Source organism: Artemia franciscana, chromosome 7 (genome assembly GCF_032884065.1).
Source record: "Artemia franciscana chromosome 7, ASM3288406v1, whole genome shotgun sequence".
Classification (NCBI taxonomy): domain Eukaryota; kingdom Metazoa; phylum Arthropoda; class Branchiopoda; order Anostraca; family Artemiidae; genus Artemia; species Artemia franciscana.
Genome location: NC_088869.1, coordinates 28573864 through 28594316, shown reverse-complemented (window position 1 = coordinate 28594316; position 20453 = coordinate 28573864). Strand labels below are relative to the sequence as shown.

Here is a 20453-nt window from a genome sequence, read left to right as displayed (position 1 = left end):
TCAAGTACGTTTTGTGTCGCATCGTGTTTAATTGATTTGACCGGTTTTTTTTCTACATATAACTAATATTGACATTAATTGAGCCAGGAGTCTAATTAGTTATATAAGAGGAATATCATTTAAATATGTCATCTTATAAGCTAATTGGCATTGTATATTCTTAGCTTTTGTCTTTGGACAGGAATAATACAAGGTAAGGAAGGGCAGTTTGGTAAGCTAAAAGAAGATAATGATTATTTTAATGCGTCTTTATTGTTTTGTATTGTCTTTATTTTCTTTGTTGTTTTGCAAACAAGAAGAGTAGGAACTACTCTTTAGAAAAATGCTAAAATTTTATAGAAACAACAGAAATACTGAAAACTAGAGTGAGCCAGCCAATCAATCGTATTTTGATTTAGAAGGAGTTTTAAATTCGAGCATGCACAGGGCTGTATCCAGAATTATTTTGTGAGGAGATTTACAAAAAAAAAAACTTTAAAAAACACATCAAAATTTGTTTATGTTCATTTTTGTTACGTCCTTACTAGTCGGACAAATATTTAGGCGGGGGTCAAACACCCTCCCCTCTTAGTACGGTCTTGGGTATGCATGTGATTTTATATAAACAGCAGAAATACTGGAAACTAGAGTCAGCCGGCCGATCAATCGTATTTTGTTTAAGAAGAAAAAGGTTTTAAATTCAAGTATGCACAGGGTCGTATCCAGGATTTTTTTGGAGGAGGCTTACAAAAAAACTTTAAAGAACTTATCAAAAATTCTTTTATGTTCATTTTTGTTACGTTTTACGAGACGGGAGGGGGATAAAACCCCTACCCCCCTGATACGGCCTTGGGTATGCATACGATTCTCTGAAGCACTTCAACTCGACATCCTGACCTCTGAAAATGGTGCTGTTGAGTAATTACTAAAACTTTCAATATGAGGGAACATTTTATTTTTCTATCCATATAATAATTTATTGCAAATGAAAGGTTGTGAAAGGTTTTTTTGAGGATGTGCCAGACCAAGTTGTTCAATTTAGATGTATAATTCTGTGAAAAAGCTACACATTTGGTTGGATTGTCCTTCACCCCTTTTCGTGTCTTGAATAGGCTATTTAAATTTGCCCAACAAAAAATAGCATAGACAGATTTTACACACAGAAATAATTATTTATATGCAATGATCCAGAACTTGCCGTTATAAGCTACGAAGGGAATTTAAATTTAGCTGTGTTTATAAATACGAGAATTCACTTTTTTTAATGAAATTACTGGAAAGGACGATTGGTATCTGAACATTTTTCTATGCTACTGCTAAAATCTCTTGTCAGTAACAAGTTCCTTAACGCTGGTATAATTACCAGTACTTTTCCTCCACTTCGAAGTTTCTGCATTTTTTTTTCACCGCAAAATAACCTTCCAAAGTCTTCAAATCGATATTAATTGAGACCTACCCTATAATGACACTCTACGTAGGAATTTTTTACGGATGGGGGTGGGGTGAGCAAAAATGAAACAAAATATATGGCAATTTCAATAAGAAGTGTCTGGCAATTCGGGACTTTTCAGAGCTATGGGGTCTCAGACTCCAAGACTCCTCAGACTCCTGCTTACATAGCTGATCTAGAAATAGGATGGAATTCAATTAAATATTATTTTTTTATTAATGAAAGCGAATTTAAATTAAAAGAGAAAAATCAACTTTACAAAGCTGTCCATAATCTTACTACATAGCACAAAAGAATTAGAAATTGCTGAGCACAACAGAAAACACTTTATTCCAAGATTTAAAAACAAGATATATTTTTTAGCTAATAAACTATGTATAGATCCAACACTTATAAATTGGTGGCAAAGCCGGTCGAATAAAAAAGCTTAGCATATATAGTTTTTTGGAGAAACATGACCCCCCTCCCTCCAATATCGAGCATGAATTCTCCTTGGTGACTTATCACATATTGGAAGTTCAAAAAATAGCTTGAGAGAATTAAGACATAGTTCCATTTTGTAAACGGATCTAATCTCATGCTTATAGTCAGGGTTATATAGTCAGGGTTGCAGGAACTTGCCAGTCAATACCGAACTTAACTAGTTGAAAATAAAAAAAAACATCATTTTAATCGTCAAAAGAAATTGTGGAATAACTATTGTTAAAAGTCTATATAACGTGTTTTTATTAGTGATCTTGAAATTATTGGAAAATGGGGGAACCGGTGGGGATTTTGTATATTGAAAATGGGGGTTTCTAGGAATGTTTTACCAGCCTGGGATTTTGAAAGGCATTAAGTGGAAACACTTATTCAATTTCCTTAATAGTGAAATAACTATTAAATTTTAGGAGAAACAAGTAATATCGAGGCTGTGCTTCAAAACATAGAAATATAAAATAGCAAACTTAAGCGAACTCAGAAGCAGAGATGTTCTTTTAAAAGTAATGAGTAACACTCTGTGCTCCATTTTTTTATTTTATTTTAGTTTTATTTTATTTTTCAAAGAAAACATTTTAGCAATGGGGTCAGGAAATTCTCACACATCTTAAACTTAATAGACTTAAATTTGAAACTACTGCACTCTTTTGCTTGCCTCTTTGAGTAAAGTTTTTTCAAAAAGTTTATGGCAACGAACTGTAAGTAAGGAGCGACCCAGCTCTATAGTAATCGAAACTCTAAAAAACGGAATTTTGATACCAATAGACGCATCAAAAGAATTGGATTTTTATGCTGATTCCAAATAAATAAGTTTCATTAAGTTTAATCTTACCCATCAAAGGTTACGAGGCTGAGAAAATTTGCCTGATTTTCAAAACAAGAGGGAAAGACCCCCTAAAAGTCATAAAATCTTAATAAAAATCACGCTATCAGATTCAGCGTATCAGAGAACCCCAATGTAGAGGTTTCCTACCTTAAAATTTCCTATATTTGCAGATAGGTTTTCTATCTGTAAAGATGTGGAATTTCGTATTTTTTTTCGCCAGAAGAACGATCACAGATCCGTGTTTATTTTTTTTTTCAGGGTTGATTGTGTAGACCCAGTGGCCCTAGAATATTAGGAGAGGGCTTATTCGAACGGAAATTAAATGTTCTAGTGCCCTTTTAAAGTAACTAAAAAAATTGGAGGACAACTAGGTCCCCTCACATGGCCCTTTTCCTCAAAATCCTCGGAACAACATTTTGAGATAGCCATTTTGTTCAGCATATTTGAATGGCCGAATAAATTTACATTTGGAAATTTCATGACTCCCCACAGCCCGTGGGGAAATATCTTTAAGTTACAAAATTTGCTCATTGTTTACGTATAGTATTTGCTATTTGGAAGTATGCATACATTTTTGGGGGGAGGGGCGAGTTTTCTACAGTTGGTATTTTCACCAGGATTGAAATGTCTAGAGTAGTGGCTCTCAAACTTATTTAGACACTATACCCCTTTTTACCCACAAAACATCTTAGGTACCTCTTCTTAGTTACCGGCACTAAGTAAACTATAGTTAAAATATATTTAAATTTGCCAGTCCTACATTTAAAGGGTTGTTTTTTTTTTGTTGGCTGGCCGAATTCCCCCCAAAAATTTTCGCGTACCCCCAAGGGGTAGCCTACGCGTACACAATTTGAGAAACATTTGGTTTCTCATTTGGCCAATGCATCTTTACTATAGGTAACGCTGCCCTGGAGTATCGCCTCATATACGCCTAGTCAAATTTTTGTGTAAAGACAGTATTGTTTTTACAAATAATTTCTTAAGCATGTTGATCAGGAATTTTTTCCCTTGGGTAAAAAAAAAAAAAAATCAAAGGTACCATATCTTCTGTGTTTAATTTTACAAAATTGACACCGATAATAGAATTTAATCAAAAATATGGGCTTTTCTAAGAATGTCATCTCAAATTATTATGAAAAGATAAAATAAAACACTTATCTTATATTTTTAACATTAAATGTCATAGTTTTCAGTAAGCACTCCAATGACAGTTTGGTAATTCCAAGGAATTCTCAAATTTCTTGATAAGAAAAGACATTGATAGATGTCATGTTAATCCAGAAATTGATTGAATGGGCAAAAATGATTTTGTAGACTGCTTGGCGACAGAACACTTTCAACTTTTTACGTTTTCAAAAGTATCTTCATGATCTTTTAGCCAAAAACAGCCCCACTTTTTTAATTGTGATAATAACTTAAAGATGGAATGGCGTTTGCCTCAAATTAAATAAAAAAAAAAGTTTTTTTTTCAACTGAAAGTAAGGAGGAACATTAAAATTTAAAACGGACAGAAATTATTAAATACTAGCTGTTGGGGTGGCGCTTCGCGCCACCCCAACAGCTAGTATTTAATAATTTCTGTGCGCCCCGCGCACAGAATAATTTCCCCTGTGCCCCCCGGCGTCCCCGTTGTAGTTGTGTCCCTGTGTCCCGGTCGTCATTTATATTCCCTGTTTCCCGGTGTCCCAGTCTGTGATTTCTCTTTGAGTGTCCCGGGCGTCATTTATATTCCTTGTGTCCCGGTTTCCCGGTCGTCATTTGTTTCCCGGTGTCCCGGTCTGTATATACATTCGTTTTTGAATTGGTCTTTTTTTTTAGTTTTTAGTTTTTTACCTTTTTTTTTAGTTTTCTTAGTTATACCTCATGATTCTAATCATTGCCCTTGAGCTTTGTTGATGGTGATTGCTAATCGAACATTCCCTGTGTCCCCGTCGTCATTTATATATCCCCCTGTGCCCCCCGGCGTCTCCGTTGTAGTTGTGTCCCTGTGTCCCGGTCGTCATTTATATTCCCAGTGTCCCGGTCGTCATTTGTATCCCGCTGTCCCGGTCTGTATAGGCTATACATTTGTTTTTGAAATGGTATATGATGAAATAAATTTTTGTATTTTCCCCCTTTTTTTCTTTTTAGTTTTTTTTTTTAATTTTATTTTTTTTTTAGTTTTGTTTTTCTCCTTTATTTTTCATTTTTTTCCTTTGTTTCTTTTTTTTTCTTTTTTAGTTTTTTTAGTTTTTTTTTACTTATGTCCTGGTCGTCATTTATACTCCCTGTGTCCTGGTCGTCATTTGTGTCCCGGTGCTTTGTTGATGGTAATTGCTAATCGAACATTCCTTGTGTCCCAGTCGCTTTCTCTTTGAGTGTCCCGGTCGTCATTTATATTCCCTATGTGCCGGTGTCCCGGTCGTCATTTGTGTCCCGATGTCCCGGTCTGTAATTTCGTCAGTCGAAAACATGACGTCAGTCGACACACAAACATGACGTCACTCGACAGACACACACACACACACACAACTTATTTTTATATATATATAGATATGAGGGGGTGCGCCCTATCCACCAGAAAAATCCCCCTGAAAACTTCTGTACGCCTGGTGCTTTCTAACACTTACGAGCGCAAAATCATCGAAAAACTGACAAAAACGCAATACATGACCGCACAATATCACGGACGAATTAGTTGCCGTATTTTTAGTGACTGAAAATTATACCTCTTTGCCAAATTTTCTATGTAGAGATGTCCCGGGAGAATTATCTAGGGGCTTTTTTCGCGTGTTTTATTTTCTGAGAAATAATTTCCACGAAAGGGGGAGTGGACCATCCACAAGCAACTTCATAGGGAAGGGGATTCTCAGCAAGGATGGAACTATCTGTAGGGAATTTGGCGTGGGGGGGGAATTTGCGTTCGATGAAATTTCTACAGAGGAAGTTTCCGTGAGGGCGAGGGGTATATTTCATAGAGAAGGAGCAAGATTTACCGGCATTATTTGAAAAAAGAACACAAATTATGCCATATATTGATATCATCAATATATCCTGACTGGGCCCCTGGTTCAGTTGTCACTGGAACTTTTCAGTCAGTTGCCTGACTGGCCATCAAATGAAACATTCCCAGTAAATGACTTTCTAACCCTATCTGACTTTACGTAGGCGTAGTTAAAAGCCTTGCATTTGCGAGATAATATTATCACTGCATCATGTTATCAAAATTTTTCCATTTTTTGAAGAAATAATTAGAAGGTCGGTTTTGCAAATCTTTACAGTCTGGACTCTAGATCCAGTTTTATTGGGGACTTTTAGGACATTCAGTTTATTCCGTGGCCACTTTTGGACTATATTAAACAACTGGATGAAACGGCACAATAAAAAAAAGGAAAGTCAGAAAGAGGGCTCCTTATGAATATTTCATGAAATTATCTTAACCTGAATTAAAACCATAGTTGAATATAATACTGCATGCGCTCTTTATATAATAAATTAAATTTAAAAAACGAGTTTTTTCAACTGAAAGTAAGGAGCGACATTAAAACTTAAAACGAACAGAAATTACTCCGTATACGGGGCTGTTCCCTCTTAAACGCCCCGCTCTTTACGCTAAAGTTTGAGCCTTTCTCACAACTCTACTTTTCAAAACAATAAAAAAAACTTTAGCGTAAAGAGCGGGGAGTTTAGGAGGTAACAGCCTCTTTCATATACGGAGTAATTTCTGTTCGTTTTAAGTTTTAATGTTGCTCCTTATTTCAGTTGAAGAAACTTGTTTTTTTTTATTCAATTTCTGAACGTTTTTGAATTAATATATGTTTTAATTTTGGCTCTTCGAAATTTTCTTGTGACTACATGGCTTTCTCATAGTTTTAGTCCGACGATTTTGAGAAAAAGGGTGGGGTAAGAGGCCTGTTTGCCCTCCAATTTTTCGGTTGCTTAAAAAGATAACTAGAACTTTTAATTTTTTTACGAACGTTTTTATTAGTAATAAATATAAGTAACTTACGAATTAACTTGCGTAACGAGCTTCTATATTCGTATGTTCTTATTACGTATATAAGAGGGTTCCTCTCGTCAATCCCTCGCTCTTTATACTAAAGCTTAAATTGTATCCCAATTCTTTAAGAATGACCCCTGAATCACACAGGTCGTTGAATGAATAGTTGAAATTACAAAAAATAATTTAGCGCAAAGAGCGAGGTATATAGAAGGAGATGAACCTCCTCATATGCGTAATAATGTCTGCTCGTTTTAAGTTTTAATGCTGCTCCTTACATCCAGTTGAAAGAACTTTTTCATATTTATTTTTTCATTGTTTTTTTTAAGAATTCTAGAAAATCCTGCGCCCCACTTCACAGAATTTTTCTTCCCCCCCTGATAAATTCTCCATGGACAGATCATCCCATGTAACCCCCTCCCCTCGACTCCCCTCCCCCAACCAGAAAAAATCCCCCTGAACACGTTTGTACACTTCCCAATAACCATTTCTTTGTGTAAACAATGGTCAAAGTTTGTGACTTGCAGCCCCTCTCCCGGGGACTGTGGGGGAGTAAGTCATCGCCAAAGACATAGTTATTAAGTTTTTCGACTGTATTGAACAAAATGGCTATCTCAAAATTTTGATCCCGTGACTTTGGGGAAACAATGAGTGTGGTAGGGGGCCTAGGTGCCCTCCATTTTTTGGTCACTTAAAAAGGGCACTAGAACTTTTTATTTTCATTAGAACGAGCCCTTTCGCGACATTCTAGGACCACTGGGTTGATATGATTACCCCTGGGAAAAAAGAAAAAATAACAAACAAATAAACACGCACCCGTGATCGGATTTCTGGCAAAAAATACAAAATTCCACATTTTTATAGATAGGCACTTGAAACTTCTACAGTAGGGTTCTCTGATATGCCGAATGTGATGGTGTGATTTTAGTTAAGATACTATGACGCTTAAGGGGTACTTCCCCTTATTTTTCAGAATAAAGTAAATTTTCTCAGGCTCGTAACTTTTGATGGATAAGACTAAATTTGATGAAACTTATATATTTAAAATCAGCATAAAAATTCGATTCTTTTAATATATCTTTTTTTAGAGTTTTGGTTACTATTGAGCTGGGTCTATGCTTACTACAGTTCGTTACCACGAACTGTTTGATTCTTTGCTTAAGGTATATCGTCCATGGCTAAATGTTCAAACAAAGCTACGTCAGTTTATTATTTAAAGCTGACAGGTGATATCTAGGAGCCCATCCCAATTTTTTGGTCCATAATTCACGATATTGCCTTTCTAATGCCAGATTTATGAAAACAAGGGATATGATTCACAGCTTCTGACTGTTATTGCTCCAGTTACTTCCTAAAACTAAAGGTTATTACTAAAAACTTAAGAAAATTTCACCATAAAGTATTAAATAATTGTTTTACAAATTAATTTGGACTTAATAATAATACTGGATACCGAACACGGCCCGACCGCCACCCCTTAGATTAGTCTCAAGGTCCCCCCCGGAAATGCTTGAGATTAGCGGCATAAAAAAAAAAATGTTTAGCGTTGTAACAACACCTCATGCCACTTTATACCAGACAAACTAATAGACGGGCTACATTTCAAGGCAAAAATAGCAGCATCTTGAGTAAAGATGGTTCTTTAAGCTGTATTTTTGTACTTTGGTTTGGTGTTAAGAAAATTAGCTAATATCCAAAGTTTAACATTTTACTTTTCTTTTTCAGACTGGAGTCTTGGTAGAAGTGACACAAGTAGTATTTCCCGAAACGCCAAATTTGCAAAATATTTTTGTGGAGTGCTCTCCAGCTGATAACGTGGTTAGTTTTTATTGGATATTCGTCCTTAGATTTTTGTTTTATTAGGCCGCAGCTTTAGCTTAGATAAAATAGGTAAATAAACAGTTTCTTAAATAGGTTAAACTTCTTTGTGTTTCCCGTAGGATTGAGAGGAGTAGTCTTTTTCGCTGAACCAACTTTCAATGCAAGATAAATAAATGTTGTTGTATGCGACAAAATCTAAGTATTCGTTTTAGTAGCACCTCGAATGCCCTAAGCATCGGCTTGACTTTATTATATCTGTGCCTTTATATTTGTTTTTTTTCGTAAACTGAGTTTGTTAATCTACATATTTTTGTATATCTTGGATAAATTTTAAAATAAGCCTAGCTTAAAATAATACGTGCTTTTTGAGTTCAATGTCTAGAGGATTTCTTTGTGTTTGTAGATTTAAAGGTGTCGATTCGGTGGTTGCGAAATTAGGTATGGAGGTTTTGGCACTTGTTGAGACGCAATTCTTTCTATGTTTATAATTCTTTAAATAGTACTGGAGAAATCGAATGTTTATTTTTGATAATATATTTGACACAATTTCATGATGAATTCATTTCTGTCTTAGCATTACTGCATTTTTAATTTACTAAACCATGCACTTCTGATGCTTAGGTCCAGATTTTCTTGTGAAAGGAGGGAGAGGGGTATTATTTGGTCTTATCCTGTTTGATAGTTAAAGATGGACTGGTGTCTAGACTCTGGAACTCAAAGTCTAGGATTTTCGATTGCAGCCAATCAGAATGCGTCAGTTCACCTATTTTCATCATCTATGTTTACATTTTGAAACATAAACTTAATTTTTGTTTTCTCATTAATTGATTTTCTCATTTTAGGCAAATATGCAACACCAGATATAATAGTGAAACACACCAAGGCAATTGTTTTGCTAGTTTCATCCATTGTCTTGTGAAAAATAGGGATTACAATCTTGAAAGTTTTGGCCCCATAAGCTCTCTTGATTGGCTAGAGATGACAACTCTAATCTATTTGAAACTAAATTTGTAGTTTTAGCTAAGCACTGATTTATTTTTTTGTGAACGATAATTTCCAAGACATTGATTTCTGGCCAGACATATGTCATGACATGAGAGTCTTGCTAGACACGCGTATAAACGCCGCTTCAACACTTCCTAATGGAAGTTTATGTTTTATTGTCCATTTACGATATTCTCCAACGAAGTATTTTAAGAGTCAATGCAATTTGTCCGGAGATTAAAAAATTAAGTCGCTTGTATTTGCAAACCATGAATATGCATGCATGCATATGCACATCAATGGCTGTTTTCAAAAATGGGAATTGATAAATGTGGCACAAATAATATTTCAGATTTCCATATGGACATCATTAGCCACTTGTTGACAATCTGAATAATTGTTTCGATGTTTTTCATTACTGAAAATTTGAAGCTGTAACTATTTCAATCTTCTGGGTCCTCGATATAACCGCGTTATTTTGTCTTTTTGCCTGCTATCATTTGTCGCCATCTAGGTTTAATATATGTTAATTTTCTTTGTTAATGCACAATTTGCATTTGTAAAAAGATGATTTCAACATATTTTGGTCTACTGGTGTATTTGATAATAAAAACTGGCACTATAGAACATTGAGTTCAAAACCACCGATCCAGTGGTAAAAAGTAAATTAATTTTTTTTTTTTACAATTGATGTTAAGCTAAAAAACCGTGTTTTTTTATTTCTTCGATGAATAAGGATTAACTCTTAATTTATTTGCCAGTTAAGAATATTCTCTTTCATGGACAGCTTCGCAAATATTTGCGAGACAACTCATTGTATTTTTGAACTATATTCCATAACATTAAAAAAAAATTATTTCGCGCCATATTCAACTTCTTCCCCTCTGTACTAAATAATAAAATCACTTGAATAGGACTTCGAGTATATGCTTGAGCATCTATTGATAACAGTGTAAAATTGTGAAAACTATAAAACAGCGCTTTGACAGCGTATTTTAAACAGCTTTGGCTACCAGTTTTGTTACAAGGCAGAAAAGGATATTTTTGGTTTAAGTCATGGGTTCAGCGAAAATATACGCAAGCGGAGTTTATTCAGTAATGAGAATAATGATTGCCCCCCCCCCCCCCGTTCAACTATTGTGTTAAATCGAATAGAAGAAGTAGTAGTTCACTGAATTGAATAAAAAAAAGGAGATGTTCATTTAAATGAAAATAAAAAGTGATATTAAAAATTAAGATGAACAAGAACTATAATGTAAATTGGGAGGCCGCTTCTCCTCAAATGCCGCTCTTTGCCCAAGAGTTTAACTAATGCTTAGCTGGAAATGTTAAAAGTGAAAAAACCATATCCGGCTGATGAATACGGGTTTTTTACTTATTTATTTAATTTACCCATTAAATAAAACTTTTATGCTCTTAGAATGGTGATAAAATAGATAACTTTTATCTCATTGCTCTTGTACTACAGCATTCATTCTTTAAGTATTAGCCAAAGAAATCCAAAGTTTAGCGCAAAGAGTAGGGAGGGGCTGAGGATGTGGCAGCTCATTTCTCGGCTAGTTTCTGTTAATTTTTAATTTAATATAACTTTTTGCTTTCAGTTAGAACAAATATGTTCTCTAATTAGGTTTCTTTTCGTTTTCAACATTGTACTGGGAGTGTTTTAGGAAGTTTGTTCCCAGAATCATAGCTTTTTGTATATCATTCCTCCTCCTTGGAATAGCTGTTTTGAATTTCAATCTTACATCATGTTTGCCAGGTTGGAAAAGCAACGAAGGAGCGTTATTACCTTCCGATCCATAAAGAGGGGAGTAGAACTCGTAATTTACATTTAAGAACCTCTCTTCTTATTTTCTACGATAATCGAATAGCGACTTTGATTTAAGCATCCCTTCTGATCGTGATTTTTGAGCGATAAAGGGATGAAACGAGCAAAGAGTCCGCTAGTCATGTGCAACTATGTCTGCTCTCAAGGAACTAAACTGTTGTTTCTCATCAAGTTTATCAATTTGCACTTGAACCTAGAATGGGATTAAATAAAAAAAAACAAGTTTTTTTAGCTGAAAGTAAGGAGCGACATTAAAACTTAAAACGAACAGAAATTGCTTCGTATATGAAAGGGGCTGCTTCCTCATCAACGCCCCGCTCTTTACGCTAAAGTTTGAGTCTTTCTCTCAACTCTGCTTTTTAAAACAGTAAAAAACTGGAATCACTATATGGAAAAACTGGGCATTCAGAATTTGATGGTGCCATTTACGTCTCACTTTTAGAGAGTGTTTCCCTCTGTTTCTTAAATTATGCACATTTTTATATGCTAATGACTTACAATCTGCACCTTTAAACTTGATATTTGTTACATTTTGGGAATCACTATAAAATTGACATTTTCTTATTTATGTATATTGTTTCCAAACATCTTTTTTTTGATAGCTTTGATTACTTTTAGTATGTGTCGCTCTTTACTTAACCCTTACCCCAAACTGTTTCAAACATAAAACACATTTATGTGTAGGGCCACATCAAACAACGTGATTATTTTCGTGAAAATACAAGTACCACTGTAAAGTCTTATGGTGACGTTAATAAGAGTTCTTATGTGCTCCTCAGTTTTCACTAATGTCTGCCTAGTTTAAGTTTAAATGAGGAATAAAAAGAGATTTATTTTCTCATTTTAAACTCACTTAGAAACGCATCTTATTTGTAAACAACTGAGGAAACATAGAAACGCAATTGGGCCTGTATCAGTACAACGTCACCATACTCATTTGGGAACACCATTAAGTCGTTTCGAAGTAGCCTCCCACTCCTAAGAGAAAAGAAAGTCTCAGAAGAACATTACTTTCCAATTTCACCTCTTTCCTCAATGAAGAATGCACTAAACCCTTCCCCGCCTAAAGGCTGGATATTGTTATTTTTAAGTATATTAAGTGGAGTCATGATTGTCAGCGGTTCCATCATTTCAAAGTTAGAGTTGAGCTACAAGAACGCCAGGCAGTGGGTGCAAATATTAAAGCTTATAGGATTTACTTGTCAAATTTGGAGCTCAAGATAGAAAGATATAACATCAATTATGTAGCTAGTGATCATTAGGATAAGGAGGACTTCTTTATTTGCTTAGTGACAGCGAGCTAGGCTTAGGAACACTTCAGTTTTTGAAAAGCATTTTCAATTGCATCCAAAGTAAATTGAATTTGATGAAATTTTGTGACAGTTAAGCCCATATGTGTGATAACTATTATGTTTTCTTTGCGGATTCTGTTTTTGGTGGCAAGATTTAAAATCAATATTTGAATAAAAACTAGATAAACTTTTATAAACATGAGCTATTTAACTTTAAATTAATATGAACGACAGTCGGTCTTTATTGCTGCTCTTGCAAAAAACTTTATGAATTTTTTCCTGCATAAACTGTGAGTTTTTACAGCCTAATCCAAGCCACGAAATGAAAGATGTTCTCTGAACTGAAGATAGATGAAGCCTAGCAAGGAAGAGTAACATTTTTGAAAATCAATAGTAATGACTAACTCTATTGGAATAGTTAAAGATAGGTTCCGCATACAGGACACTTTTATCCATATGTTAGGTTAAATCTGGCATGTCATTGCCATCATTTACTTTTTTTGTTGAATGAAAAATGTATCGCAAACGGTTTATGTTCATATCAGTGTTCATTCATTTGCATTAAATTCTAGAAAAATGAATTTGCTTATATCCTCTTCATAACAAGACAACATCAAACAGTTCGTGGTAATGAATTGCAAGGAGTGACTCGGTCCAATAGTGACCGAAACTTCAAAAAAGTTTCTAAAATTAATCCATCAAAAGAATTGACTTTTTGTGCTGATTCCAAATATATGAAATATTTTAAGTTTAATGTTACTCATGAAAAGCTACAAGTCTGAAAAAGTTTGCCTGATTTTTGAAAAAGGGAGGAGATACCCCCCAAAAAGTCAAGCGATTCTAATGAAAATCACACCATCAGATTCACCACATCAGAGAAGCCTACAGTAGAGGTTTCAAACTCCTATCAACAAAAATGAAGAATTAGTATTTTTCGCCAGAAAAAAGATCACGGATAAATCTTTATTTTGTTTTTTGTTTTGTTAGTTGTTGTTTTTTCTTGCCTTTCCCTAAAGGTGAGCCCCCTTCCACGTTTCTTTTCCTCCAAAGACGCTCGGTCAAAATTTTGAGATAGCCATTTGATTGAGCATAGTTGAAAGGTTCAATAACTTTGCCTTTAGGGATGACAAGACAGATGTATTATTTTTTATTAGGAAATATACGGAATTTGTTTGTTTTTGTTTTTTTTGTGAGGGGATGGGAATTTTCTTTCGGGAGATTATCCACTAGGCGAATTTTCCTTGGGAAGAAGAGTTTATGGGGGACTTTTTCAAAAGTAATTTACACGGGGAGAGTGAAATTTCCTGGAATGATTTGAAAAACAGTCAGAAATTAAATAGAAAACGAGTTTTTTCTTGAAAGTAAGGAGCGGCATCAATGTGAACAGAAATGATTTAGATTATGAGGGGGATACCTCTTCCTTAACCCTCGCTCTTTATTCTAAGGTTTGACTGTCAGAATTTTTTAAGAAACACTACTCAAACGCAAGGGCTGTTGAATTTGAATGAAAGGCATTTTTAAAGAACTTTAAGACTTTAGCGTTAAGAGTGAGGGCTAAGGAAGGAGTAGCCCTCCTCATATACAGCGTTATTTTTGTCTGTTTTTAGTTTTTATGTTGCTCCTTACTTTTAGTTGAAAAAAACCTTGTTTTAAATTTAATAAAAGAAAGAGACTTGTTCATCGCCTGCTGAAGCAGAATTGTGCTGATTAAAAAAAATACTTAAGAAAAGGGTAACCCGTAGATTTTGTTAGTACGCAATCCCTTCCCTTGGCTTCTTACTCCCTTCTGTATTATTTCTTTCTCTCCTCTCTCTCTTCCCCTCTCTCTCCGTCTTCCCCCCTCTCTCTTTCAGTATCTTTCTCCAGGTAAATATGTAGGGATTTCATCTGGAGGGTGAAATCGCTATTAAAAAGAATAATTTTTTATTTCAATAAGGAGTTTCTAGAAACTTGAGAAAATTAAAAATTTTGGTGGCAAAGGGGTTCCAGGGTCTTCCCCCTGCTTATGTCCCTGTCTCTCTCTCTCTTTATATATTTCTGCATCCCTCTCTATATTCCCTTTATCTCTATCTCTCTCTCTCTCTATCTTTTTTTTCTGTACAAGGAATTTGGAAGGTAAAATACTTCTTACTGCTGTTTTTGCAGACTGTGACATGTGATGTGGTGGCAAATTTTATAATTTGTGTGCAGACTCGACTAGCACAGAAAGACAGATCAGTGCTGCAAGATTTCCGAGTGAAGATTGAGCCCCTTCGAGCTAGACTTAATGTAGCATTCACCACAGAAGATACCAAATGTACCGCAAAATTTGACGGTTGGCCAGAGGTAAGAATTGGTATAATTTTTTTCGGAACAGCTAAGGCTGTTCAGAACGCTAAGGCTGTTCAGAACGCCAAGTCTCGCAGTTAGGAATCAAATAAAATCGTGGCAGATACAGCCGTCTTTCTCGTGAAAAATTCACCTTTATTATCTCAGTATTCGATAACGGCCAAAGGATTCAAAAGTACAACAATCTGTTTGTCAGTTCGATAAAGATTAATTTTGCTTATTTCTACTATTTGACCCCCTTTGGGGGAGCTAAATTTTCTTTTTCTTTTTTTCTTCTTCACCTGGATTCCCCTGCCCCACATAATTTATGGTTATATGTTTCAAGCAGATCTGAAAAAAATAGGCTTTAGTGGAGTCAGTTTTAGGGAGCTGATGTCCCCGAACTAAAACGATCTTTATAATCTTAGGCCCCGAAACCTCCTTTTTTAAATTTAAAGCTGTTCACAAAATGCATAGTGTATGTAATATTCTATTCTATGGCCTCTTCTGAAGAAACTATAATATCAAAAGAGTTGTACCGTTCGATTCCCCAGTTAAAACTCTCTCCAAATGTAATAGTCGCTACCATGACAGTTGTCCCTCCTTAATGGGGTCACACATGGGCAAAGGGAGAAGGCAGACACCTTTCCCAATATGTCAGTAAAATCAAATCGAGTCAGTCATGGCGAATGACTACAAAATGACATGTACCTATGAAACCTTTGGACATATCAAGAATTTAAATGGCTCGAATTATAGTTACAGCATCAGAGTTTGTCAATTTTACTTATTTAGCGTTCGCGTCCATAGCTGAAACAATACTAGTGTTACATAATATAAAAAGATAAATCTAAATGCTGACTAAAAGTAAGCTGGTTGCTGTTTTACCTCTCAACTTGCATTTTCCCAAAGCTGTTCAGATATCTTGATGATTTATAGGGGAAAAGAATTTCAAAACAAAGAGGTTGTCTGGAAAAGATAAAAGATTTAACAATTTTGTAAGTCCCAAGGAAATAATAAACAACGAAACCTGTCAGAAATTGCGTAAGAGCATAAGCCTTAAATTAGAATTTTGAGAACATTCATTCCAGAAACACGTAATGAATGAAATGTGAGCCTGAAGTCTCCTCCTTCTGCTCGTTGCAGTCGACAGCCCATAAATATATGCGCCCATATATATCCTGAAGTCTCCTCCTTCTGCTCGTTGCAGTCGACAGCCCATAAATATATGCGCCCATATATATATATATATATATATATATATATATATATATATATATATATATATATATATTCGTAAATAAATTTGGGTTTTTCATAACACAGAAGTCACAAATTTTTACAATAATGTAGACTATTACCTGATTTTGGAAATGGGATTTATCTGGCGATTTTTATACTTCAACTTCAACTTCAACTTTTTCTTTATTCAACTTAAAAAAAAATACAAAAACAGTATTGTGCCCCAACAGAGAGCAGAGCTCGTAAGGCTGGGATAGCGCAAAAATATAGAAAAAAAACCCATCAACATCTCATCGTAATAATGATTCCAAAATTTAAAACGGCAAAAGAAAAAACAAAATAGAAAAAAACTTATAAAAGAGAAGTAACAAGGATAAGTAAATAAATAAATATCGGGCAGGAGGGGCGTGGGAGGCCATCCCAGATACAGGGACAGAAAAAAAATATACAAATAAGAAGATCAAATAATTTAATTTTCCATCATCAATGGTGAATGATAAAAATTTTGGCAAACAATCTTTAATATTTGCTTTTTTAAATTTAGTTGATATTTTTGGGATGGATAAAACAGAATTTTATCATTCAGCTTATAATTGTTAGTAATGAAGGGTATTTGGTACCTAATCAAAAACCTTGACGTTTCAGAACTTACAAAAGGAATTCGGTACATCCCATATCTCCGACAATCCGAAAGAGGAAGTAAAATTAACAGAGATTTGTCATAGAAATAATTTTTAGAATTTTGGATTTGAAAATGCCATTAGTAGTATTTAATACTCGTATATCATTTAAATCTAACAAATTTAACAGGAGGAATAATGTTTTAGTTTCCGAAACATTTTCAAGTTTTGAAGGTCAATGTAAGAAATTTCCAAGTATTCTTATTGCCCTATTTTGTAGTACCTGTAAGGGTTTTATATGCTTCCAAAATGTATTAAGATATACAACTGAGCAGTAATTCAAATAAGAAGTAATTAGAGAGTAGTAAATTATTTTTAAAATGGTAAAACGAAAAATATTCTTCACAGGATACATCGACCCAATATTTTGAGCAAGATTTAATCTTAAATACTCAATATGATTATGAAATGACGAAAGGGGATCAAGAAAAACTCCTAAATAACGATATGATTGGACCCTACAAATTTTTTGGTCACCAACCTGAAGCTCCTGACAAGAAATATCTCGAATGGCACGTTTTGAACGACCAAAAACCATAAAATTAGTTTTTATAAAATTTGGTACTAGATTATTGGAAACAAACCATCGATTTACTGAGGTAACACTTATAGTCAGATTTTCGATCAATGTCAATGAATCCCTAGCTGTAACTGTTATAGCTGTATAATCTGCAAATACAATTGCATGGCTAATATTCTCATGCAAACCTCGTGGAAGATCATTAATATAAATCAAAAATAAAAGTGGACCTAATACTGAGCCTTGGGGGACACCAATATCAATAAGACTTTTTAAATTAGTCATTTTTCCACCGACATCCACTGTGATTTTGCGTCCCCACAGGTATGATTTAATAATTTGTAATCCTTTCCCTCTTATGCCGGAATTTAACATTTTGTTAAGAAGAATTTCTTGATTTAAAGTGTCGAATGCTTTTTTTATATCACAGAACACAGTAGCCACATGGAAATCATCGTCTAAACAATCATTTATTTCTAATGAAAGAGCTGCAACTGCGTACTCTGTCGAACGGTTTACCCTAAATCCAAATTGATATTTGGTAAAGAAATTTATTTTATCTAAATAGCTAGAAATCCTTTCTTTTAAAATTGTTTCAAGCACTTTAGATAATGGTGATAAAATTGCAGTTGGACGATAATTATTTACATCAGATTTATCGCCTTGTTTATACAACGGAACTGCTCGGGCAATTTTCCATCTACTAGGAAATATACCTGAATTGATACTCAAATTGAAAATGTGGACAAGTGGTTCAAAAATAACTCCGGTAATACTCTTTAACAAATTTGTTGATAATTCATCATATCCCACTGATATACCGTTTTTTATATTTTTGATAATCTTATGGAATTCTGCAAGACTAACAGGGGCCAGAAATATGCTCGTACATTCATTGGGGGGTAAATATTCTTTATGCGACCTGTAAGGGGACACATCTATTCCTGCTTAAACAATTAATTGACCAACACCAGCAAAATAATCACTAAACATACTAGCAACATCTTGCGGTTCTCTAACTTCTACACCATTTATATTAATTAATACCTCAGGATGTGATAACTTTTTATTTTTTCCAATTTTATCCTTAATTAAATTCCAAGTTTTTCGAGGAGAATCAGAATTTTTAAATGAATTTTCATAATACACTCTTTCATTTTCTCTAAGAATCCTTACTAACAGATTTTTATAGTTTTTAAAACGTATTATATTTATTTGAGTTGGATACTTCATTTAGTTTTATATAAACGATTTTTTTTTTCATTAATAGACCTCAAAAGCGATGCATTTACCCGTGGTTTTCTTGGTGTTTGCCTCTTTCCTTTCAGATTTCTATACGGGCAAAATTTATCAAGCTTTTCAGTCAATATATTATGAAAATTATCTAAGGATTGATCTGGATCCATTTCATCAATTAATGAACTCCACCCTACGTCACCGAGTGCTTCTTTTAATTTTAACAAATTTTTTCCCCAAAGTCTCTTCGCTTTGTTGACTTCTTTTCATTATATGGGAAATATAGCGAAAAATCAGCCATAAGTATGCAGTGATCAGATGAATCATCAGGAATGACATTTGTACTAACAGCACTTTCAGGTGAAAAACTATTATCAATTAGTGAATATGACGTATCAGTTCTTCTGGATGGTAAAAGACATACAAGATATAATCCATGAGGTAGCGGACATTCTAAAAACCTCAAAGTGGTACTATCCAGTCTATTCTGATTAACAGAAACAAGGTTCATTAAGTCAATATTAAAATTTCCCATAACTAGAAAAGAACTATTAAGACTAGCTAATTTATCCAAGAATTTTTCAAAACAATTCCTAAATTATATCTGACTAGCTGACGGACTACGGTAAATAACTGCGATTAGAATCTTCTCATTATTTGAAAAAAACATTCAACAATACAAGATTCAAATGACATTTCAATATTCATTGGAAAAAAATCTAGTCTTGCACGGGTTGGTAGGCAACTTTTAAATAAAACACCAAGACCACCTTTCTTTTGCATACTCCTCCCAGCATGAAATAATTGATAACCATCAACATGAACACTTTCAATTGAAAACTCATCTAAAAAAGTTTCGCATAAATCGAATATGTCCGTATCAGATGTCGATAGAAATGTGTCAATTGTATCCCTTGCAGTCCTCCAATTCCAAAACGATATCCTTCTTGTTCTAGAATTTTTCTTTGCCAATCCATTCAAAAATAAATATTGATTTTTTGGTATATCTAAAATGCTGCTACTATCTTCATTATCACTAGCTACAATATTTTGGAAAACTGAATGAAACAAAATTCCATCTCTATCTCTATCCATTATCAAATATTACCGCCATGTCAAGAATAACCACACCACGACCCATGCACCCAACAAACAAAAATAAAAGGTAGCAGACACAGAAACAACTAAGAAAAGAAAAAAGAAATGTCTTCATTCTAAGGCAAATTCTTTCAAATTTCTACCGCTATTCATAAAGACCTCTATGTGCTTCAAAACAAGCAATAAAAAAAGATAACTAAAGAGAAAAAATAGAAATAAATATATAGAGCAACAAAAATTAGGGAAAAGATAAATAAAAACATACTTTTAAAACATACTAACAGGGCGCTTTACTATTATATGATATGATTTTATTTCACTGAAACATCACTTGGAAAACTATGATGTACATATCCTCGGGCGTTCGGAAAGTCGTCAACCTCTGGTATGCTGTCACTAAATGAATATTTTGTAATTGAGCCGTCAGGTCTTTTCACGAAACAAGTTTGTCTGAATCCCCTTTGATATCCATGCCTCTCATCTAGGAATCTTCCGCAATTTATCCCATTTCGCCAAAATCAGCTTACGTATTTTACGAATTTCGGCTGGCACATCATCACTAATAAACAAGTTGCTATTATTTCCATGAAATATCTTGTCTTTAAGCTTGCTGGCATTTTTTATAATAGAAAACTTGTCGTCTTTTTTATTTAGTGTCGCCTTTAAAAATTTACGATTTCTGTCATATTGCGAGACTGTAAAATTTACTTCAGGCAATTCTAATCCATGGC

General features: G+C 34.3%; 1 protein-coding gene across 1 annotated transcript in view; it reads left to right on the top strand.

The window, feature by feature from the left end:
- Positions 1–20453, top strand: part of LOC136029107 (C2 domain-containing protein 2-like) — a gene marked incomplete in the record, with an annotated part of 86613 nt that overhangs the window by 20801 nt on the left and 45359 nt on the right. The window contains 2 exon segments of the mRNA XM_065707173.1: positions 8440–8532; positions 14785–14964. Coding sequence (XP_065563245.1) covers positions 8440–8532; positions 14785–14964 — 273 coding nt within the window.